The following is a 25,130-nucleotide window of genomic DNA, read 5'->3' as shown; positions in this document are numbered from 1 at the left end:
AGGCCCGAGTGGATGACACTAAAGGCTTAGGCTATTTGACCTTGTGTCAAATACAAAAACAAAGGATACACAAAGACAGATTACATGAAGAGACCTACCCTGCAGCCACTTTGCTCTTAGATCGCTCAATGGAGTTCCAGGCATTGAGTATCTGCACGTTCAGCCTTGAATTATGCTGTCAAAGACAACATATTTATATTGAACAACTAATATAGATAGTCTAAAGAGGAAGTTAGAACACTATTAGGAAACATACTGTTTGTTACAGCTTCTAATTTAAAGGGGGGAACAGACCTAGGTGGATTCTGTCCTGGCTTTCAACTTTCCTAAAAGAAAGTTTTCCTACTAATGCATTTTTAAGTATTCAGAAAGGTCTTTTTATTTATTTTGCCTTTCTTCTGGCGTGAAGTTTATTTAGAAAGCTAAAACAAAAGTTTAGAAAATATTTTTAAAATGTGTTCTACCTAACCTCTGTCTTATGTTTCCAATGGTATTGCTTTTATATTCTGGGAAACCAATGATATTTAAAAATTAAAACTAGCTTTTCTGTTGAGATTAAGGGTCATACCTACTACCTTTGAAATACCTTTTGGTACTAACTTCTGTATGTTTCCACAAGCTTGGTAACATTCAGATTTTCTAAGATGGCATTTTTGAATTTAAAAGGAAAGGAAGTAGAGATACTTCAGCAACAAAAGAAGTGTGCTCCAAATTTCTTAGAATCAAAGTGCACAAATACATTGCTGCTGTATACATCCCACAACTAAAGACAACAGCTAGTTGATGTATGCATAACAAATAGTATATTTAATATCTTTAACCATTTTTTTTGTTCTTGAATTGTCTCAGAACATACCAGGATTTCTATGGACATTGTGTTTATAAAATAATTTGAAAAAAAATGCACTGGATTTGCAGAAAGCTAATTGAATATTATTTTTCATTATTTATTATTGTTTGCTCAAAAAGTAAAAACAAAATGGAACTTAGGTGTGATACGTTGCAGGTGTTTGTACAGAAACTAAGGGTCTGTCTACACTATGAAATTAAGTCAATTTTATAGAAGTCGATTTTTAGAAATCGATTTTATACAGTCGATTGCGTATGTCCCCACTTAGCGCATTAAGTCGGCGAAGTGCGTCCTCACTACCATGGCTAACATCGACTTACAGAGTGGTGCACTGTGGGTAGCTATCCCACAGTTCCCGCAGTCTCCGCTGCCCATTGGAATTCTGGGTTAAGCTCCCAATGCCAGATGGGGCAAAAACATTGTTGCGGGTGGTTTTGGGTACATGTCGTCAGTCGCCCCTCCCTCCGTGAAAGCAACAGCAGACAATCATTTCGCGCCTTTTTTCCTGGGTTACCCATGCAGACGCCATACCACGGCAAGCATGGAGCCTGCTCAGCTCACCGTCACTGCTGCTGTTGTGGGCAAGTCTACTGTGGGGGCTGCTGTGATCCAAGTAGCCAATGCAATCATTGATGTTCTGTTATCAAGGGTAGTGACTCTGGGAAATGTGCAGGCCTTTTTAGATTTTAGATGCATCATATTCCCGCCCTTTGTCACTGGTGAAGAAGTCTTGCAGCTGTACATTCCAGTACGGTCGGTGCTGTAACACCCCATAGCACTTCTGTGCTTGACACATGTAACAGCTCCAGGGCTCTTGCTCTTTTGCCTTGGCCAAGGTACCTTGCAGTACCAGGAACTCCAAGCATTGGACACAGAAGCACCTGCAGCAGCTGGCATTGCTACATAGCATCAGCTCGTGCAGATAGGACTGGTACCCGTCCTCGTCGTACATGTAGAAGAGCTCCAGGAATCAGGGCCGGATTAACTTTTTGTGGGCCCAGCACCAAACTTATTTGTGGGCCCCCCTGGGGAATTATTGTAAAAGGGGCCAGGGGTAAAAGCACAGTGGGGCAGGAGCTAGGGTTGGTCTCTGGAGCAAGGGAGGGGTCAGGGGTAAACTGCAAGTGCAGCAGGGCTGGGGAGGGGGTAAACAGGATCCCTCCGCCCTTGCCCACATAGAGCGGGTACCTACCTAGTTCTAACCCATTCTCTTTGTCTCTCTCTGCACTGAGCTGCCCCTTCTCCCACAGCAGCAGGACATGTTCTCTTCCAGCCCTCTGGGGTGGGAGGAGTGGAGGCTAATGTGGTTACTCCTATAACCGGACATTTAGTTTCCAGTCAGCACTGCTAACCGGACATGTGCCACTGAGCTGATTTTTTTTTTAATGGCAGGGTGGAAATCCCCAGCCACCGCTGAGCCTACTGCTGGCCTGGGGTTCCGTTCACTCAGCTGCCAGCCGGGGTCCCAGCCGGCGACTCCGCTCAGCCTCCTGCCATTCACCCAGGCCAGCAGCAGGCTCAGCGGGGCCGGTGGCCGAGACCCTGGCTGGCAAGGGGCCGGCAGCCGGAACCCCAGATCGTCAGCGGGCTGAGCAGGGCCGGCGGCCGGTCTGGGGTTCCGTCTGCTGGCTCCTGCCAGTCAGGGTCTCGGACGCCGGATCTGCTCAGCCTCCTGCTGGCCTGGGTGAACGGAACCCCAGACCGTTCACCGAGGCAGGCAGGAGGCTGAGCGGAGTTGGCTGCAGGCTGAGCGGGGCTGGCGGCTGGGAGCCCGGCTGCCAGGAGCTGGCCCACTGCTGGCCTGCTCAGCCTGCTGCCGGCTGAGTGAACAGAAACCCAGGTCGGCGGCAAGCTCAGCGGCGGCCGGGACCCACAGCCTGCCATTAAAAAAAATTGGCTTGCATGGGAAGGGTAGAGGGTGCAGCGGGAGGAGGACGGGGAGGAAGATCTGGGAAAAGGGGACAGCCTGTAAAAAAATCGCTTCCTTCCTGAGAAGCAGACTCACCCTGCCCGGGGTCCAGGCGCCATGGCTGCTGCTCCCTCCCCCCCCGCCCCGAAACAGCTGATCAAGACCAGGGAGAGAGAGTGAGAGGAAGAGGGACAAGTACACAACACGGTGGGGAAGAGGTGGGGGGAGGGGAAGGCCAGGGAGCTTTGCTGCCGACTGCCCTGCACCAGCAGGACAGAGCCCCAGGCACAGCAACACCAACCTTCCTGGAGAAGAGAGGCTGGGCTGGGGCCCTTTGGAGCGTGGGCCCAGCGCCAGTGGCGCCACTGGCGCCATTGTAAATCTGGTATTGCCAGGAATCGATCCCTACAAGTCTGACAAAGACCCCCCTCAAACAGCGGGTGGAGTGTGGCTGGGTTTTTTCTCCCGCATGATAAACAACTGTCTTCAGGGCTCCCGTTGTTGTTTGTGACTTTGGAAAGCATTTGCTCTCTGCTCTGGTCCTCCTTCACCCGCTCCTTGCTGGTGTTGCAGAAATTAGTCTTTAGTCGCTTGGCCGGGGGTTCTGTGAACGTCTTCCCTGCCTGGTTCCTAGAAACCTCCAGGGCATAGTGTACAACTCATTGATAGACCAGCTTATTAAACGTGGAGTGGTTGAAATGCTGCCTAAACGCCATCAGACCCACCAGCTTGTTTGCTGAAACCTCAGAGAACTTCCCGTCCCCAAACCATTGCACCCAGCGCATTCTGGAGATTGCCTGATGTTTGGATGTGATTCTGTAGGAGACGATGATTGCAGGCCACCAGGAGAAGCCCTTGATCTTCCCCCACACGAGCTCCCCAATTCCAAAATCTTTCCCATCCTGGTATTCCACCACTTCCCCTGCAACTCTGCTCTCCTGCTCCCCAGTAATGAGCTCTGGAGATCCGTTCTGGTCCTCCTGGGTGCTGCTGGCAGACGTGGTACTGCTGCTCTGGGAGGACTCCTTGGAATCCTCCTCAGTGAGGTCGATCAGGGGCGCCTGGACAGACATGGCCATCCTCCTCTTAGAGCACCGAATGGGAGCCAGAGACTCCAGGTCATTCTCTTCTTTAAGTTTCATCTCATGGAGATTCAGTCCTGCCTGGAATATCATGCGAGCTGGAGGCTTCTGCCTCAGGCTGCTCTCCCAGCCAGCAGCACCACATGGTCGCACCTACCCCATGCTCCCATGGCTCATGAAGCCTGGACAGTACTAAGGAGCAGTTCAACTATAGGCTAAGCAAGTGCAGAATGGTGGTAGAATGTGCCTTTGGACGTTTAAAAGGTCACTGGCGCTGTTTGCTGACTAGGTCAGACCTCAGCGCAACCAACATTCTCATTGTTATTGCTGCTTGCTGTAGGCTCCATAATATCTGTGAGAGTAAGGGGGGAGACATTTATGGCGGGGTGGGAGGTTGAGGCAAATTGCCTGGCGTCCGATTTTGATCAGCCAGACACCAGGGCAACTAGAAGAGCACAGCAAGGCGCACTGCACATCAGAGAGGCTTTGAAAACCAGTTTCATGACTGACCAGGCTTCAGTGTGACAATTGTGTGTGTTTCTCCTTGATGCAAACCCACCCCCTTTGTTGATTTTAATTCCCTGTAAGCCAACCACCCTCCCGCCTTTGAAATAAAGTAACTATTGTTTTGAAACCATGCATTCTTTCTTTAATTAATTAATTTTAAAAAATGAGATAACTGACAAGGTAGCCTGGGTGGGGTGGTGGAGGAGGGAAGGACAAGGCCATATTGCTTATTGCAGCCACACTAAAAATCAAACTGTTTGAATGACAGCCTTCTGTTGCTTGGGCCATCCTCTGCAGTGGAGTGGCTGGGGGCCCGGAGCCTCCCCCCTTGCGTTCTTGGGTGTCTGGGTGAGGAGGCTATGGAAAATGGGGAGGAGGGTAAGCAGTTATACAGTGGATGCAGTGGGTGTCTGTGCTCTTGTTGGCTTTCCTGCAGCTCCAATAGACGCTTCATCATGTCCATTTGTTCCCCCATTGGCCTCAGCATCATGTCCTGCCTCCACTCTTCGTGCTCACTTAATTTTTTCCTGGCCTCTGCCACTGAATGCCTCCATGCATTAAGCTGTACCCTATCAGTGTGGGAGTACTGCATGAGCTCAGAAAATATGTCATTGCGAGTGCTTTTTTTTCGCCTTCTAATCTGCGATAACCTCAGGAACGGAGATGATGGGGGAACGTAGAAACATTCTACGCTCTATGATTCTGGGGGGACTGCATGGTCACCTGTGCTGCTGAGTGCTGGTGAAAGTTTGCCACACTGACCAAACAGGAAATGAAATTCAAAAGTTCCCAGGGCTTTTCCTGTGTACCTGGCTAGTGCATGGGAGTTCAAAGTGCTGTCCAGAGCAGTCACAATGGAGCACTCTGGGATAGCTCCCGGAGGCCAATACTGTCGATTTGCATCTGCACTACCCGAAATTTGACCCAGCAAGGTCGATTTTAGCACTACTCCCCTTGTCGAGGAGTAGTACAGAAGTCGATTTTTTTAAGAGCCCTTTAGGTCGACAGAACAGGGTTGGTTGTGTGGACGCAATCATTTTTAAATCAACCTAACGCGGCTACATTTGACCTAACCCCATATTGTAGACCAGGGCTCAGGTTCTAGTAAGGGGACAGCATATCCTGGACTCTCCAGAATTATCAAATAGTCACAAAGACATGCTACTTGTGATCACCCCAGAAGTATTTTATCATTTAACACAAGTTATATTCAGTTCCTTATCCTCTAAGGAGCACTGAAAAAATGGAGGGGAAAGCATGAAAGATGAGGTAGGAATTTGCCCCAAAACTGAGGTTTCTAGCAGAGAGTGATATGTCATGGGCTCTTCAGAATCAATTAACAGCCACAGGGCTGTGTCATTGAGGTGACCCAAGAGATATTTTCTCATTTTACAAGTCAAACCCAGTTCCTTATTCAAGGAGTTGTGGCAAAATGGAAAGGGTGAGGGGAGAGGGGAGGACAAGACATGGCACAATTTGGTGCAGAAATTAAACCTCAGGTTTGGGAGTGGCATGTCTCAGGTTCTTCAGAAATGCTGAATGGTTGCAGATATGAATCACTTGGGGTGACAATTTGTCTTTGACACATCCTCAAATCTCAATTACTTATTCAAAGTAAGAGACATTTACATTGTGTGGAGCAGAGGCTTTGCTTGTGTCTCAGAAAAGTGTATTCTTAAAAACAGTCCTATTGCAATACAAAGTTTTACTTGTTTTTTTAAGTCAGCCTCTGAATAAGGAACAAAGAACCAACTTCAGCCTCATAAGATTGGGAGCTGTGTTATTCATATTCCTCATACCTAAAAATAACAATGGTTTAAACAAAACCTGGGTCCCAATCCTGCAAGATTTATTACAAATGCTTAACTTTAAGAAAATCTGAAATTAAAGAATTATTTACATGCTTAAAATTAAGTACATGCAAATCAGAGATGTCTCTCAATTTAATAAAATCACCAGAAACATGTCATGCGTAGTGTAAATATTCTCACTCTGCAATATGGTAACAGCCCATTAAATAGAAAAATCAGTTCATTATATTACTGTATATTTCTCTAAACAAAAGCTCGCTGTTGTAATGGTTATTTTTGTTTCTGATATTTATATAGCAAGGATTTTTAAACCTACTAAAACTTCCTAAATAAAGTTAAAAAACCCTTCCTAAATCAATAGTTTTAGAAAAAGTTATTCTGCTATAGCTAAACTGGGGCTTGGGTTACACTTAAAAATTAGATTATGATAGCTACATCAGTCTGGGCTGTAAAAAAAACCTACACCCCTGACCAACATAGCTATTCCAACCTAACCCCCAGTGTAGACACAGCTATGCTGATGGGAGAATGCTTCTGTTGACACAGCTAACTTGGAGTATGTCTACACTACAGTAGCACAGCTGTGATACTGCAGCTGGGGCATAGACACTTTCTACATTGATGGATAGATTTTTTCCCCACTGATGTAGTTAATTGACCTCTCTGAAAAGCAGTAGCTGGTCAATGGAAGAAATCTTCTATCAACCTAACTGTGTCTCCAGTGGAGGCTATGTTGCATAAGGCATCAAATTTTTCACAGCCCTGAGCAATGCAGCCAGGTTGACCTAAGTTTTAGGTGTAAACCATGCCTTTGTTTGAGCAGGTTGTGTTACTATGTGGACAGAAAACCCTTCCACTGGTGTATACTGCGTGTATGCTATAAGGCAGAGGTAGACAACCTATGGCACGCGTGAGCTGATTTTCAGTGGCACTCACACTACCCAGGTCCTGGCCACCGGTCCGGGGAGGGGGCTCTGCATTTTAATTTAATTTTAAATTAAAACATTTTAAAAACCTTATTTACTTTACATACAATAGTTTAGTTATATATTATTAGTTATATATTATAGACTTATAGAAAGAGACCTTCTAAAAAAGTTTAAAATGTATTACTGGCATGCGAAACCTTAAATTAGAGTGAATAAATGAAGACTCGGCACACCACTTCTGAAAGTGCTATAGGGTTATACACCGCTACCTCGATATAACACGACTCGATATTACACAAATTCGGATATAATGCGGTAAAGCAGCGCTCTGGGGGGGCAGGGCTGCGCGCTCCGGTGGATCAAAGCAAGTTCGATATAATGTGGTTTCACCTATAACGCAGTAAGATTTTTTGGCTCCTGAGGACAGCGTTATATCGAGGTAGAGGTGGATTGGCATAGCTACAATGACATACCTACGCCAACACACAAACAGCCCAATACAACAATTGGGATATCTGGGAATCTGAGATGAGCTTAAAAAATTAGATCATAGGTATCACGAACAAGAAAGGGGCATGTTTATTCCACTAGCAAAGGGGTCATAGAAAAGTGAGTGACAACCTAAGTTCCCACGCCTCAAAACCAACAGAAGGCAGGGATCGCTCCAGGATGAGTAACAGTTTCTTCTTGTCGTGGAGAGCAAAACCTCCTAGTGCAGGTCATGTCCTGTTTTCATTCATGACGTTCCCCATTTCCTCCATCATCCTTTCCCCCCCCCTTTCTATGCACCTTGCCCTCCTCTCCTCTCGCTTTCCCTTGCCGCTACTCGCCCTGTAGATCCCTCCTCTTTCCAACCCACTCCGCCCTCGGTCATTGTATTGACACGTACTCAGCTTGCCAAGAGCCATCAGACCCCGCCACCTGTTGCCAGGCCAAGCCCCTCAGGGCCAGGAGGTCTCGTCCCATGGATCCCCACTGCTGCCCCCTCAAAGCCCTTCTTCCCAGTGCCCTCCTGCCTTGCTCCGCTCCCCCGGAGATGAGCCCTCTCCCGAGCCCTCTCCCCCTCCCCATTGTCTCCTTGCTTCACCCCGCCCCGGAAGAGCTATATATGGTCGCCGGCCCCGGGGCGCCCCAGGTGAGGCTGGGACCCCTCCCCCACTGAGTCACTCAGTTTCGCCCAGGCGCGGCGGGGTTTATTAGCCCGTCCTGGCCGGGTGGGGCAGCGCCAGCGATCGCAGGGGGGAGGAGCGGCGGTGGTGGTGGTGGCAGCAGCGGCCCCAGGTGGGTGTAACCGGAGAAGGGAGGCGAGGCTCGGTCACTACCTGCGGAACCTGTCGGGCAGCTCAGTCAGTGACTGGGAGCGGTTCCCCGAGGCGCACGCACAGGTCGCTCTCCCGCAGCCTAAAGGGCCAAGCGCTCCGGACCCCGACTCCCCGCCCGCTAGCCATGGAGCTGCTCCGCGGGGCTGCGCTGCTGCTGCTGGTGGCCGCCGTGTGCTGGGCACAGGAGGATCAGAGTGAGTATGCCCCCCCCGCCCGCCGGGTGCCCGAGATGGCCCGGCCCGGCGAGCTGCCGCTCGGTCCCGCGCCCCAAAACGGGACCTCCCGCTATTGGGCAGCGGCTGCCCGGGCTCCTTGTGCGGCAGGGCGAGGCGAGCTCGGCCGCGGCGCTCCAGACGCCGCTGGGGCTGCGGCTAACGCGGGCTCCGCCTGCTCCTGGGGGGCCCGAGCCCCCGGGGGAGGGAGCCGGGTGCGTAGCAGGGCTGGGAAAGCGCCGGGCGGGAGCGCCCCGTTCCCATCTGGGCGGCTGAGCCGCGCCCCGAGCACCTGCTGGGCTCTGGCTGGGTCTCGATACCCCCCCCCCAGCTGTCTAACGTCCCGCTCCCGAGCTGCCCCCGCCCTGCCCCTCCGGGCGGTGCCGAGCCCGGGAGTTTCCCGTGGACGGGCTGCGAAGGGGCGCGCACGGCGGATCCTGGGGGCGCTGCACCGAGAAATACTTGGCCGTCTGGGGGGAGGCGAAACCATCTGTTGGGTGTGGGGCCGGTCTCGGCATGGCCTGAGGAGCCGAGAAATTCTCCCTTTCAGTTCCTGCTCTGACGTGCGCAGGTTGGCCTGGTGCTAGTCACTCCGCTACGCTTTGTCTCGGCACTCGTCCGCAAAGTGCTAAAGGGGGAAGCGGGCCATGTTTGTAAAGGGTTAAGTGCTCACAGCGTTCTTGGGGGGTTTAAATCTCTTTAGGTTGTACATGTGCCAACAACAAACGCACATCCAGCTGCACTAACCGTTCCGGGATCTGCGAGTGTACATCCATTGGGTCACAAGTCACAATCCAGTGTAACACACGTAAGTATCGCCCACTCCTTGGTTTGGACAGCTTCTTACTGTTATCTTTTCGGGTGACCAATAACTTTACTAGGTCTGACCTAGTAAATCACTGCTTTGGCAGTGATTGGTGCTGACTGCTTCAGAGGAAAGGACAAGAAGCCACAAAATGGGCACTTAAGGAATAATTCACCCTTACGGAAAGCTTCCTAACCCTCTGTTACTGATTGAAAAGGTTATAAACCTCTCATGCTCCGGGTCAAATTTGTTTGTCATGTCTAAACAAGTTCTCATTATTCAAATCTATATACAGGGCCGGCTCTGGCTTTTTGGCCACCCCAAGCAAAAAAAACAAAAACCAAAAAACCTGTAGTGCGGGTGCAGGGGGACCGGCTGGGGGGGGGGGGGGAGAGAGAGAGAGGGGGGCGGCCAGGGCTACAGCAGGGGCGCTGCCACGTGACCCCTCCCACTGCACTGCCACCTACCATGAGGGCTCCACTCTGGTCAGCGGGGAGGGAAGGAAGAGGTCTGCCCTGCAGGGCGCTCTGGTTCTCTGCGCCGCTGCCCCTTACAGGGCGGCTGGAGTGGAACAAGAACAACAACAAAAAAAAGCGGCCGTGCCGCCCTAGGATTGGGCAGAATGCCGCCTCCAACTGCCTCCAACAATCTGCCGCCCCAAGCACCAGCTTGCTCAGCTGGTGCCTGGAGCTGGCCACACCCCCCCTCCCCTTTTTTTTTTTTTTTTTTTTTTTTTTTAATCCTTGTTCTCTGTCCCCTGGTAAGGCCTTCTACAGATGACTTTTGTGTAATGTTTCCTTTTAGCAGCTTTAAAATTGCTGCCTTTCAATACAACATCATTCTACATATAGCAAACCAAAAACAGTCGATGTTTTGAACCAATGGTTCTGGTAACTTTCAAGATAAAACATTTTTTTTTTTTTTTTTAACTATTCTTAGTGACTTCAAAATGTCTGCTGATGAAGGCAGAAATGGCTGGCTTGAAGTCTGGTCGTAGGGAGAGACCAAAGTATGCATATGTAGACAACGATGGCATTTATGATCCTGACTGTGAAAACAGTGGCATCTTCAAGGCTAGGCAGTGCAATGGAACTTCCTGCTGGTGTGTGAACAGTGCTGGAGCAAGAAGAACTGAAAAGAGTGACACAAACTTGCAGTGCAGTGAACTAGTCAGAACAAGGTCAGTCTTGTAACACATTATGGTCCATATTCTAATAGTACATGACTTGCCCTCTGTATTTTGTACGTAAGGGAAAACTTAGGAGTGTATATGTGAACCAAGAATCCAGTGGTCCTAACCTCCTAATAACTTAATCAGTTTTAAAATAATTTGATACTTCATTTAATACGTCTGTGTGAATGTGCAGGGAATGGTGGAAAGAAGTTTCTAATCCTTCTTGCTCACAATTTAATTTAAAAATAAAAATCAGGTAACATGGACCTCCGAACATGAGTAGGCAAAATATTTTAATATGTTGGTGTACCTGACTTTGTAGATATTTTAAATATTTGTTCTAACTGCTTGGCTTTTATATTTCAGCTGGATCATCATTGAAACAAAACATGCTGAGAGAAGTACAGCTGTGGATGCTTCTCATTTGAAGGAGTAAGTGCATCAAATTAAAACATCTGCTGTTTGTGCTATAGTATGCAGTTGAGGATGTTTATTTTTCACTAGTACATTTAAACTAGGGCTGTCAATTAATTGCAGTTAACTCCAGCGATTAACTCAAAACAAATTAACACAACAATAATTTTTTTTTTATCAAGCTAATAACACTGTTAAAAAATAATAGAATACGGTTTTGAATTTATTCACATTTTTGGATATTTTTCTAAATTTACAAATATATTGATTTCAATTACAATACAAAGTGTACAGTGCTCCCTTTTATTTTGATTACATATATTTGCTCTGTAAAAAAGATAAAAGAAATAGTATTTTTTTAATTCACCTCTTACAAGTACTGTAGTGCAACTTACAAATGTAGAGGGTTGGTTGGTTGGTTTGTTTGTTTGGAAGTGAAGTTATGTAACAAACCAACAACAATGGAGGCTCTAAAGTTTTACAAGTTCACTCAGTCCTACTTCTTGTTTGTCTTAGCATTTGGCTGAACAAGTTTGTTTACATTTACAGGAGATAATGCTGCCCTCTTCTTATTTACAATGTCACCTGAAAGTGAGACCAGGCGTTTGCATGATGGTTCTGTAGCCAGCATTGTAAGGTATTTACATGCCAGATATGCTAAATATTTATATGCCCCTTCATGCTATCTGGCAAGTAAATACCTTACAATGCTGGCTACAGAACTGCCATGTGAATGCCTGGTCTCACTTTCAGGTGACATTGTAAATAAGAAGTGGGCAGCATTGTTTACATTTATGGGAGATAATCTTAGCAATTGGCTGAACAAGAAGTAGGATTGAGAGGACTTGTAGGTACTTAGTTTTCCTTTCTTTTTGAGTGCAGTTATAGATTTGTTACATATTGAAAAATACAATCTTTTTTTTTTACAGTGCAAATATTTGTAATCAAAAATAGTATAAAGTGAGCACTGCATGCTTTGTTGTAATTGAAATAGATTTTTAAACGTAGAAAACATCCATAAATATTTAAATAGTATTCCATTATTGTTTAACGGTGCAATTAAAACTGCAATTATTTTTTAATCTCGTGATTAATTTTTTAATTGTTTAACAGCTCTAATTTAAACTAAGTAAAATAAAAATTCTTAGATTTGGCAATATTGTAGTTAGAACACCAAAAATAATTGGCCTTCTGGTTTGAGCCTTTGAGTTACACTTGCGTCCCACTATCTTGCTCTTCCCTGCAACTGTGAGGGCTAGAAATTTAAGATTAAAACTGTCATATAATCACTTGAGACTGAGGTGGGGCTTTAATAATAAAAAAGGCAAATATTGCAAGTGTCACAATACCTGACTCACTTTATTAGAAGTTTTTGACTTTGGCCTTCACAATGCTTTATCATACACTCCCATGAAAGTGCCAATTGCCACTGGAGCTGTTGCTATATGTTGTACATAATTCCTCCTATAGGCCTCTTATTACTCATGAAAATGAAGACTCCCAATAGGTTTGGGTGGCTGTTTAGCTTCTGTGTAACCTTAGAGTTGCTACATTTTAATATTGTAATCTTCTTGCAGAACCATCAAAAATGAATTTAAGAAGCGTTACTTGCTGAATCCAGAGTATATAAATGATGTTCTGGTAAGAGGCATACCTTTTTCTTTACTTAGAAATATATCTGGAAGTCAATTTAATATCATTTTAAGATTGAGCTCATACAAAGCAAGCATTTTGGTGCTAGTATGACTATAAAACACTGTTAAATTGGAATATTCCAGTTGAATAGAAAGGATGATGGTATTGTTTCAGTGTAATCATTCAATTGACTAAAGTAGAGACTGAAGGGTAGGCAGTGCCTAGATCTGGATTAGATTTAGAGTTGGATTTTCTCCATTTCCTCCCCAAGAAGGGAGGAGAGATGTGCCTTGTTTGTGGGGAATCTACTCCTACTGTAGAACATGCTTCTGAGACACTGCCCCTACCTTCCCTTTCCTGTGAATCCTGTCCTGACAATCTCTTCAGACGTGACCAAAATCTTGAGCTACTCATGAATTGGAAAAATCAGAGTAAAGGCTGGTGCAAATTCTCATCAATTCACTGTCCAAAATAATTCTAAAATTCCTCCTCCCACCATGTAGATAACTTGTATTGGAACCATGCAATGGTTAAGCAGCACCTAGTGTGCTATCTTTTGTATTTCCATCTTCTTGTTCTCAATCTGTAAAACTGCTCATCAGTAATCTTAAAAAGAGCATAACTCTATGGGATTGCTTTAAAACATGACTTGTTAATTTTTTCATAAGTCCAGTTTACAAGGAAGTAATAACAGTAACACTGCTTTCACTCTTGCAGTATGAAAACCCTTATATCACTATTGAACTGAAGCAAAATGTTTCCCAGAAGTCTGGCAAGGATGTGGATATAGCTGATGTGGCATACTACTTTGAAAAAGATGTAAGACTGCATTAATAGTTTGCTTTCAAAACAGTGACTTCTAACAACTATATTCAAGTGTACTGGCTAATAATTTGAGTTGTATCCAACATTGTTTTTAGATGGATTATTGCATAAGAGCAGTGTGCTAATAAGTATCTCTTCAACCTCTCACAGGTCAAAGGTGACTCTCTACTTCAGACTGGCATGCTACAGATTAACATCAGTGAAGAACCTCTAAAATTTGATCAAGCTCTAATCTACTATGTTGATGAAAAGCCACCGGAGTTTTCCATGAAACGTCTGACTGCTGGTGTTATTGCCGTCATTGTAGTGGTGATACTAGCAATTGTTGCTGGAATTGTTGTACTGGTAAGTTTAGTTGTAAACAAGTTTAGTAATACTGGCAATGTACACTTTGTGTCAGCACTCTAGACGAGTCGTCCCAAACTTTTTTTTTTCTCAGCTGTAGCACACCTCAAGCTCCAGGGGCTCTTCCTTCTCCTACCCCCCTCTCCAGCAAATGACTACAAGAGGGAAGGGGACGGGCACAGGAGCTGACCTATTGCTCACACGAGAGGGGAGTGAGGAAGAGCGAGTAAGCTCTGGTTGGTTGCTCTTCCCTGAAATAGGCGATGCTGATGGCTAATCAGAAGGTGGCGTTCCCTCACTTGTTCTCACATGTACTTTTTCAAAAAATTCCACAGCACACCTGTTTGGGCCTGACGGCACACGGCTGTGCTATGGCACACCAGTTGGGAAACATTAGTGTAGACTACAGAGAAGCAATCATGTATATTACAGCAGAAAATGATTTCTGTAAAATCAGTTGCACTCAGTCTGTAATCTGACTGTATAAAATAAATGACAAACCTCACACTTGTCTCCTTCTGAGCTCAGTCTCTGAATGAAAAGCCTGTTTTTGTTCTTTGTTTTTTCTGTAGCTCTGGTGCAGCACACAAGTAGGTGATCTTTTGGAGATAGGATAACTTAAATCTGTATCTGGATGGAGATAAAGTGGTGTGGTTTTTTTTTGTTGTTTTTGTTTTATTTATTTATTTTTTTAATCTGCTAGTCCAATGTAGTAAAGTGGGTAGCAGAAACTCTTTTCTTTCCCTTCCTTAAGGACTCACAGTTTGGGAGACTTTAAAGCACCAAGCAGGCATGAAGCTTAACACTGAATTGTGATGCTTGATTTAACTGTCTAACCTGCCTGTTTTTTACAGGTTATCACTAGGAGAAGGAGAGGAAAGTATGAGAAGAGTGAGGTAAGTTCTAAAGGACCCAAAACACTTCATTAGATACTCCATGCCTTTATCCTTCATAGAAGTCTGTCACTTTCCTCCGGATTTTTCTAGGGGGAAAGACTCCTTTTCCAACTAAGGCAAAATTTGTTTTTGTGTGGGTTGCAAAACAAATGTCAAAGCTTTGTCCATATACAAGTGACTCTAGCTGCAATGACTTAGTGTGGCCAGAGCTCATGTTTTTAATACTTGCTGGCCACTTGCTGTGTACTAAACCAGTTATTAGAAGTCCATATTTCTGTTTAGGTACATCCTTTCCTAAGATCCACAGGATTATGACTATATACAAGTAATGTACTTGGCGATAGGGGCAGTCTGATGCCAAGAGGAACTGTTGGCTGGTACTTCTGTACCTTGAGACTGAGACCTCAAACGAGAGAGGCACAAAGCATCTAACTTAAAACTTCTTCACTTCTGCTTTCTGCCAAGCAGAAGGAAAACATCAAATTTTGGGTTTCTTGAAATAGCACTGGCAAGCCTAGAATTGTGTGTCACAGTAGTAGAAGTAGCAGCTGCATCATCAGATTTGACTAGATCTCCTGGTTGCAGACTATAATCTATGTACTGATGTCTAATAAACACCCTTTTGGAAAAGGGAGAAGCAACTCTAAAACTTGTCATAGCACTGTGACAGACCTCTTATGCATGAACCTTGCTCATATATTTGGTGCATTAAGCCCAAACACTTATGCAGGCATTAAGTTCCCAGTAACAGAGTTAAGCCCATGAGTAAGTGTTCGCAGGAGGAGGATTTTATTTTCTGTTTGGCTGAGTGAAGCTATGACCATGAATTACACAACCATGGGATGAAAATGTCTGGCTATGATAGGTGTTTGGGGCAGTGGCAAAGCTAATAGAGGGACAGGGGAGTGACTGCTGCCACCTCCCTCCCCCCAGTGGCTTTAAGGAGGTAAATATAATTGTCTTCCAACATCTGTACCATTAACAGTTTTCTCCTCTTCCTTCCCCACCAGGCAAAGGAAATGAATGAAATGCAAAGAGAACTAAACCCATAACTGAAGTCACTAGAAGACAAATTGTGAACTATCAAGAAGGCAAACAGAACTGAAACAAGAATAGAAGTGTGGATTTAAATTTGTGTATGTTTGTGGTCTACGGGGAAAAATTATGTAACTTGGTGATTTCTCAAATTCAAATGAGCATAGATAGGATAAGTACTAGTACTATTGTCGCCAATCTTGAGGGGGCGGGAGGGGTACAGGTTTAATTTGGGATCTGGCTAACTCTCCAAGAGATTGTAATGATGAGCAGAAGTGTTGCAGTAACTTGTACGTCAGAGTTACACATCTATTACAAACTTTCTACTACAAATGGAAAATTAATCTAAATACACATTTTATTTTTTTGAGGCTGGCCTTGTCAGGATATAGCTACAGAACTCCGAATACCTGCTATCTGGCTCATGTACAGTTGAATATGGCCTTGTTTTTAAGGATGTCTGTATTGTACACTGTCTTTGATACATTTGCTGTAACTTTTTTTTATGACTTGAATTTAATAAAACTCTAAAACAAATTGCCTGCTCTCTATTATAGTCACTTTAACTAGACTAGCAGAATGATATAAACTAATCTTGCAGTATTTCAGTATTATCCTCTGTGCTACCATGTAAAAATATCTGCAGAAGAAAGTAAGCAACCCAGACATGCATGTGATCTAATCTTCCCAGAGAAATTCAAGTGCCATGTCTTATGTGCACCTAAACATCCTTATTGTATTGGCCAACCACCTTTCTGGCTGGGCGCAAACTGTTTAAGCTCTTGTCTTCTGGCATGCTTGTTGCAGACATGATATATAAACATGGCATCCATTTCTATTTTAAATGGATAAATTACATCAAAGCCAAAGACCCAGTTGTTAAATACTAACACAATAAATGCATGTGTAGCTTTGATTTCTGGGGTATGGGGTCCTCATCCATATAATTGTACAACTGTATTTAAAAATGCAGATTCCTATGACACAAGTTCCTCAACCCCTGTTCCTACTCAGTAAGGAACTCAGTATTTTATCCAGACTTGCCTTTGAATACATTAAGTTAGCTGTGCCTATCATGAGCTTTGCATAAATCATAAGAATGTATAATCTTTCTAGTGCCAAAAATCTTAGGGGTGGGAGCAAGATCTAATGTAAAAATGGCTGTCAAACACCTCAAAATTAAAACCATTTAAAAAAATGTTTTTGATTACTAATACTTAAGCTTTTTGTCATGGTTATTTTTAGTGACATTCAGGGACAGGTGGCGATGCACACAAATTCACAGAAGCCTGCAACCTGTCCTTGACTTTCACTAAAAATGAGGAGGACTGACCACTGGATGAAATGAAACCTCAGTTGCTGTCATGGGAGTGTGGGGGGGCAGACAGCTCCAGTCCCTGCCCCCACTCAGGCTACAGCTGAGGAAGTCAGAGGTTCCTTAAAGTAACGGAATCCATAACTAAATTGGATCCTTGGTAATTATCAACACTCAGCAGAACCAAGGGCTGTTTCAATATCCAATCAAGCTTTGTCTCTAGTTTTGACTGGAGAACTCCTTTATTGTTTTTTAAAAGGTTGCAAGAATATAAGAGGTTCATCCATTTTTGAGCTGAGTTTAACTTGAAGTCTCCACTAAAAGTAGTGATCCCTTCCCCTTCCTCCAATTCTTCTAACAATAAATCCTAAATCACAAATCTTAACCCAGTTGCTTTCAGTCTAAGGCCTGGTCTACACTAGGAGGTTATGTCAAATGTAGCAGCGTTAAATCGAATTAACCTTGCACCCGTCCACACAACGAAGCTATTTAGTTCGACCTTGTCCTGAGTGCGCATGTGATAGGTGTTGTGCATAGTCTCTTTCACAGAGAAAGACTATGTTCATTGTTCACAAAAAATTATCTTTGTGAGGAATTCACTCCCTTTTTCCCATTCCACAGCTGCGAATGTCTCCCGACCTACCCCGGCATCCCCCTTGCAGAGGCTGGCGCAGATTAGGCAGAGAAAGAAAAGGACACGGGATGACATGTTCTCAGAAAACTGTCACTCTTCCCCTGCAGACTGCTCAAGTACCAGAAGACTCTCATTCCCAAAAATTTGATAAGTCCTTTCCTTCCCGCCTCACCCAAGCCCCAGTCCCAATTTCATCCCCTAACTGTGTAGTTGCTAATAAAAGATATGTTTCTGTTAATTACTGTTTCCATCATGTTCTTTTAGGGGAGAGTGTTCGAAGGGGGGGAAGGGGGTTGGTAATTGGAGAGGACAGTCACCTTTACCAGGGTACAGACACGGGGGCAGGTTCAGCAGAAGGTCACACACACATTGCAGTCACTAGGCACCCTGGTCAGTCTGGGAGGTGGTTTTCATGTTCTGTGGGGTGGGGGAGGGGGGCGGATAGAGATCTTATGCAGTGGTCCTTATCCTGGATCACAGAGCCACGCAGCAGGGGATCTGTAACCGTCCTCCCCCGCCACAAAGTCACATAGCCCCCACACACAGAGTCCCAAAAAGGAGGGGTGGCAGGCTCCATTGAAACAACCAGTCCACCACTGCGGACTGCTCTAGGAGCAGGAGCCTGTCATTCCTCGAGTTTAGAAGCGTTCTTTCCATCACTACGCCCGCTCCCCACCACAGTCTGCGTCCCAGTTTCAACACTTTACCATGAAATCCGTAATAAAGAAAACGGTGTTCATTAACAAAGTTCCATTTATTTTATTTTTAAACATGTGTTGGAAGTGGGGGGACGGGGTGAACGGGGTATGTAGTTAGAGAGGATAGTCAACAGTAAGTGGGTAAAGAAACGGGGGCAGGTTCAGCTTCTCTTTAAACAAACTTAATAGTCACAGGTTACCCTGCTCACTGAGGAACCTAGCTTTCAAAGCCTCCCGGATGCACAGCGCATCCCGCTGGGCTCTTCTAATCGCACGGCTGTCTGGCTGGGCGTAATCAGAAGCCAGGCTATTCGCCTCAACCTCCCACCCCACCATAAAGGTCTCCCCCTTGCTCTCACAGAGATTGTGGAGCACACAGCAAGCTGCAATAACAATGGGGATATTGGTTTCGCTGAGATCAGAACGAGTCAGTAAGCTTCTCCATCTCCCCTTGAGACGTCCAAAAGCACACTCCACCACCATTCTGCACTTGCTCAGATGGTAGTTGAAGAGTTCTTTTTCAGTGTCCAGGGCGCCTGTATAGGGCTTCATGAGCCAGGGCATTAGCAGGTAGGCTGGGTCCCCGAGGATCACTATAGGCATCTCCACATCCCCAACAGTTATTTTCTGGTCCGGGAAGTAAATACCTTCCTGCAGCCGTCTAAACAGACCAGAGTTCCTGAAAACACAAGCGTCTTGAACCTTGCCCGGCCATCCTACGTTGATGTTTGTAAAACGTCCCCTATGGTCCACTAGTGCTTGCAGCACCATTGAAAAGTAGCCCTTTCGGTTAATATACTGGCTGGCCTGGTAGTCCAGTCCCAGGATAGGGATGTGAGTTCCATCTATAGCCCCACCGCAGTTTGGGAATCCCATTGCGGCGAAGACATCTATGATGACCTGGACATTTCCAAGGGTCACTACCTTTGACAGCAGTAGCTCAACGATTGCGTTGGCTACTTGCATCACAGCAACTCCCACGGTAGATTTGCCGACGCCAAAGTGATTCGCGACTGACCGGTAGCTGTCTGGCGTTGCAGACTTCTAGAGGGCTATGGCCACTCGCTTCTGGACAGTCAGGGCTGCTCGCATTCGGGTGTCCTTGCACTTCAGGGCAGGGGACAGCAACTCACAAAGTTCCAGGAAAGTTCCCTTCTGCATACAAAAGTTTCGCAGCCACTGTGATTCCTCCCAGACCTGCAGCACTATGCGGTCCCACCAGTCCGTGCTTGTTTCCTGGGCCCAGAATCGCCGTTCCACAGCATCAACATGACCCATTGCCACCATGATGTTCACGGTGCGGGATCCCGTGCTTTGCGAGAGGTCTGTGCCACTCTCAGACTTCATGTCCTCACCGTGCTGCTGTAGCCTCCTTGCCCGATTTCTCAGCATCTGACTCTGAAAAAGGTGGATGATAAGGTGCGAGGTGTTGACAACGGCCATAACTGCAGCAATGGTCGCAGCGGGCTCCATGCTCGCAGTGCTGTGGCGTCCACGCTGTCACTCACCAGAAAAGTGCGCAAACTGATTGCCCGCAGGCGCTTTCAGGGAGGTAGGGCGGGAGTGACGGTTGGATGACGACAGTTACCCAAAACCACCCTCGACACATTTTTTCCCCCAGCAGGCTTTGGGGGCTCGACCCAGAATTCCAATGGGCAGCGGGGACTGCGGGAACTGTGAGATAGCTGCCCACAGTGCACCGCTTCCAATGTCGACGCTTGCCCCATTAGTGTGGACTCACAAAGTCGAATTACTGTCCTTAGTGTGGACACACATGTTCGACTTTGTAATATCGATTCCACATATTTGATTTAAGTAAAATCGAACTACTCTCGTAGTGTAGACATACCCTAAGATGTGTAACAAACTGAATACTAGGTAACTTTAATGGCTCTGCTCTCATGGTTGAGGTTTTATTTCATATTCAGGCTTGTTAATAGAAATGTTCCTGTGGAGTCTGGTTGCTTTGGACTCAGTACTCCAGTCTCAAAGGGAACAGGTTTTAAACCTGTAGATGCTGTGGAGCATACTGGAAATACTGAGGGGTTACGGTGCAGTGGAAGCTGCACCATAGTTAAGGTTGCATTACAGATTTCTGTTTAACAGGAGCTTTACATTTTTGTTAAAATCTCACTGAAAGGGGAAATGCCAAAAGGCAATGTAGACTTTGACTCCTATTAAATTTTTTTTTGGTGGTTTGAATGGAAAATAATATGGCTGTGGAATGAATAACTTCAAAATCACCCCTGCAATTTTACACTGGATTGTCTTGCTTTTGTTGTAAATTTTTTGCAAGAAATCTAAGACAGTCTGGATCTTGGCCTTTAGCCATGTTTGCTCTTCATTTGCTAAAATATCAGTTACACAGCGGTGTTAGAACAATTTATAACTTTTTAGCCATAACAGAAAATACGTGTGTCAAGCTAAATCCACAGAACAATGGGATCTAAACTTGTGTCTAGAAATCACTTTTGAAAATAAGATTTAGGCTTCTAAATCAGGTATTGCAACACTGAGTGCAGCGACACCTAAATACCTTGAGAATCTGGGCCTAAGGCCATAATCTCAATCTAAAAGAGAATTGCTGTTGAACGCTCCCCATTTTTAAAATGTTAACAGAGCTTATGCAAGGTCATAAACCACATGTCTAACATGAAAATCTACAGTCTTAGCCACTCCCCTATGCTGCCTTTCAGGGTGACTAGACCGGTTTGGGTTATCCTGTGTTAATCACTATAAAGCACATGCTTCTCCCAGAGCCAGGAATAGAATACAGGGTTCCTAATCACCCATTTCTACTGCTTACTAGTAAACAGGTGTGAAACCCACTTGGAAAGTGTCAAGTCCTCCTCTATTGGTTAGCAGTTACTCCTGTAGCTCAAGTAGTAAGGCAGCCTAAGACAGGGACCTGATGATGGTCAAGGTGTTGAAACCTTGCTGCTGTTCTATGTAGGGTGGCATGGTTGCATGTAATAGAGGGAAGACTTTAAAACAGATTGGAAAACTATGATCTGAAAAGTAGGTGTGAATCACAAAAATACATGTTTCACATTTCAGTTTGTAAAACATTTTGCCTGTATAACCCCCTGGTCAGCGTGTGTTTTGTTAGGGTTGCCAAGTCTCCAGGAATTAAATATTAATCTGTAATTAAAGATTGTCATCTGATGAAACTACCTGGAATACGTCCAACTAAAGTTAGTAACCCTACCTTCTATGCCCCTATGGTCCACAGAGGATGAGAGTCTGACAGTTCTCACTCCAAGAGACTTGGTCTTTAGCAAACATGCTAAAGACTCAAACTTTCACTTCTGTAGGTCATCAGTTCAATCCATATGGTGTTGGCCAAGATAGCAGCTATCACATTTGCCGGTGTCCCACATTGGCATCTTTGAAGGTTGAGAGGTATGCTTTATGCTTGCAAGAGATGGGATGGGGTCTAGAGGAACAAGAAGCCCAATACCTAGACCTGCTGGTGCAATGTAGGCATGTGCACCCAGAAGCCCACAAGAGGCAGGGAGAGTTTCAGGAAGTGAGTGATGAGATAGATTCCTTCATGAAATTCCCTCCAGCTCACAGGTTACATCACCACTGCTAAGCATGGAGGTTTGATCATGGTGTACTTACTTTCAGTAATTCTTAAACAGGGATAAACTGTTATACATACAGGGTTTACTGAGATGTGTGTCAGCCTCTCACACTCTTCAGAAGAGTCAATGCAGTCCAGAGCAGCTTTAGCTGTGTAAAGCAACAGAGAGTCCTGTGGCACCTTTAAGACTAATAGATGTGTTGGAGCATAAGCTTTCGTGGAGACTCTCTGTTGCTTTTTACAGATCCAGACAAACACGGCTACCCCTCTGATACTTTAGCAGTGTAGTTCCTCCATGTGATCTCAGGCAGGTGCAGCTTCCTTTCTCCCTGATTCTGCAGAGTTATCTACTGAGGTACACTAAAGCTGAATAAAAAAATAGGAAATCAGCAAACAAACTATGTTTTGGGACAGTTAAAGTTGCAACAAGACATGGTTCATCCACACAAAACCTTAAAAGAGTGGAAATAAGGGGGAAAACGTGTGCATTCCTTTCTACCTTTATATTGCCATACAACACTATTGATAACACACTCCACAAGATTTTCACTTCCATCTGCAACCGATACCAAAAGGTGCGTATGTACTCCAGCTTCTTGCGCTTGTTGCAAAAAAAAGCTGTGATGAACAGACATTTCTCTATGTAGCATTTGTTGACCTACAAAAGGCCTTTGACGTGGTTACCAGGAATGGCATATACAAGATCCTGTCGAAAACTGGCTGTCCACAAAAAGAGCTCTCCCTGTTTAAGAATGAAGGCAACTATCCAGCATGAAAATGAAACACTGTCTGAGTTTCCCTTGCCTTGCCCCCCGTTCCGGTGTCCCTGGCTTTATGGACAACTTAAGAACTGCCCATGGTGCAGAGGAAGGCCAAAGCTCCAATACAGCGACAAGGTCAAGCAAGGTCTCAAGACATTCAGCATTCCCACTGACAACTGGGAGAACCCTGCCCACAATTGCTCAGTCTGGAGCAGTCATCATGGAAAGCCATCAGAGAGCCCAGGCTGAGGCCCATAGGCAAGCCAGGAAGGTCTGCCGCTTGCACATCAGGCTCTTCTCCCACATGACTGTCAAGCACCATTGACTGACTGACTTTGCCATGTTTCTTTTTATCTATCAAGATGTTGCATGGCCATGTACCATATACCCCAGCTTCCTCAAACTTGCACTTTAATGCAAAACCTTAACAGTGACCTCAGCAGCGTTACCGCAGAATAATTCCCTAAATGCACAAAATGTGTGACATTCGGAGGTGCTGTTGATATAATTGATATAAAAGCATATGAGGTCACTGTTAAGGTTTTGCATGCTTATTTCCATGCTTTTAAGATTTGGGGTGGATAGAGTATGTCTTGTTGCAACCTTAACTGCCACTAAACTTAATTTTCGTTTGCTAATAACACTGTACAATAGTTAACGCTGCTATAGTGCAAAGAACTGATCCGGCAGTAACATAATGAATTATTTCAGCGTGGTAGCCGTGTTAGTCTGTATCAGCAAAAACAACAAGGAGTCCTTGTGGCACCTTGGAGACTAACGAATTTATTTGGGCATAAGCTTTCATGGGCTAAAACCCACTTCATCAGATATGGAGTGGGTTTAGCCCACGAAGGTTATACCCAAATAAAATTTGTTAGTCTCTAAGGTGCCACAAGGACTCCTCGTTGTTCGTATAATGAAGTCTGTGTTTCTTTGTTTTCTTAAGGATTGTTTACACACACTTGCTGCACAGTTTTAACTATTTTGGTTTAGAAACACAGGGAGTTAAGCCCCCTAATGCAGATGCAGTTATACTGATATAAAGGTACTCATATCAGTGTAGTTTACAAAGATAAGCTATATCAATAAAAGCACTTTTAAACTAGCAAAACTGCATACACTCTAGGGCGTTGTATTGCTTTAACCATATCTATTCCTAAACTGAGATAGTTAGAATGGTACATAAACTGTGTATAGATCAGCACTTAAAATGGTTATTTGCATTGTTCAGAACTGTTTCAACAATTGCTTTTGATTAATCTCTTTTTTTAAGCAGTTGCACTGGGCTTTACCTAGTTTTGTCTCTTTACTGAGCAAGCACTTGCTAGCAAATAGTATAATTACATACAAGTTAATATGTGGGGGGATGAGGGAAGAGAGAAACCAGAAGTGAGAGTGCCTCAGTCGTGCAGCCATGCTGAAGCAGACCTCAACTAGTTTCCTTGTTTTCTTTTTTAAAAGCTATACTAAAAGATTCTAAACCCTACATCCAGTTATATGACACACATTAAATATTATCTTAATTAGGGTTACCATATTTCCACAAGCAAAAAAAGAGGACACTGGGGGGGGGGGGGGGAAGGGGGGCCCCGCCCCATCCACTCCCTCCCACTTCCCACCCCCTGATTGCCCCCTCAGAACTCCCAATCCCCCCGCTCCCTGTCCCCTGACTGCCCCCTCCTGGGACCCCTGCCACTAACTGCCCCCTAGGACCCCACCCCCTATCTAAGCCGCCCTGCTTCTTGTCCCCTGACTGCCCCCTCCTGAGAACCCCCTACGACCCTACCTGTCCCCTGATTGCCCCGACCCTTATCCACACCCCCACCCCATATTCACACCCCCGACCCCAGACAGATTCCCGGGGACTCCCATGCCCTATCCAACTGCTCCCCACCCCCTGACATAGGGTTACCATATGTCCGTTTTTTCCCGGACATGTCCGGCTTTTCAGCAATCAAACCCCCATCCGGGGGGAATTGCCAAAAAGCCGAACATGTCCGGGAAAAATACCGGCCTGGCACTTCCTCTCCCACGGCTGTTCTGCTCCTCCCCTGACTCAGACTTCGGGTCTGTTTAAAAGCCAAGCTGCCCGAGCCAGCGCTACTGGCTTCGGGCAGCTCCCGTGCCTCCGGACCCCAGCCGCCGGCTGGGCACTTCTCCTCCCCGGCTCCAGCTGCTCTGCTCCTCCCCGGACTCAGACTTCGGCTCTGTTTAAGAGCCAAGCTGCCCGAGCCAGTGCTACCGGCTTCGGGCAGCCCCCTCGCCTCCGGACCCTGCGCCGCCAGAGCAGAGCAGCTGGAGCAGAGCAGCTGGAGGAGAAGTAGTGCCAGGCCGGTATTTTTCCCGGACATGTTCGGCTTTTTGGCAATTCCCCCCGGATGGGGG

At 45.6% G+C, this 25,130-nt stretch overlaps 1 protein-coding gene and 1 pseudogene across 1 annotated transcript; one reads left to right on the top strand and one right to left on the bottom strand.

Annotated features, from left to right (window-relative positions):
* Positions 1-1,529: 1,529 nt before the first annotated feature.
* On the bottom strand, positions 1,530-3,988 carry LOC117874049 (annotated as a pseudogene).
* Positions 3,989-8,296: 4,308 nt separating this feature from the next.
* Positions 8,297-16,288, top strand: EPCAM (epithelial cell adhesion molecule). Its single transcript, XM_034764405.1, has 9 exons — positions 8,297-8,604; positions 9,326-9,430; positions 10,367-10,607; positions 10,968-11,033; positions 12,593-12,656; positions 13,368-13,469; positions 13,626-13,820; positions 14,675-14,716; positions 15,727-16,288. Exons 1-9 carry the CDS (start codon positions 8,535-8,537, stop codon positions 15,766-15,768), a joined length of 927 nt encoding a protein of 308 aa, XP_034620296.1. The 5' UTR covers positions 8,297-8,534; the 3' UTR covers positions 15,769-16,288.
* The last annotated feature ends 8,842 nt before the right edge of the window (positions 16,289-25,130 follow it).

The sequence above is a fragment of the Trachemys scripta genome, chromosome 3 (assembly GCF_013100865.1).
Source record: "Trachemys scripta elegans isolate TJP31775 chromosome 3, CAS_Tse_1.0, whole genome shotgun sequence".
NCBI classification, from domain to species: Eukaryota; Metazoa; Chordata; order Testudines; family Emydidae; genus Trachemys; species Trachemys scripta.
Note: the sequence above shows the minus strand (reverse complement) of the source record. Positions and strands in the feature narration are given on the sequence as shown.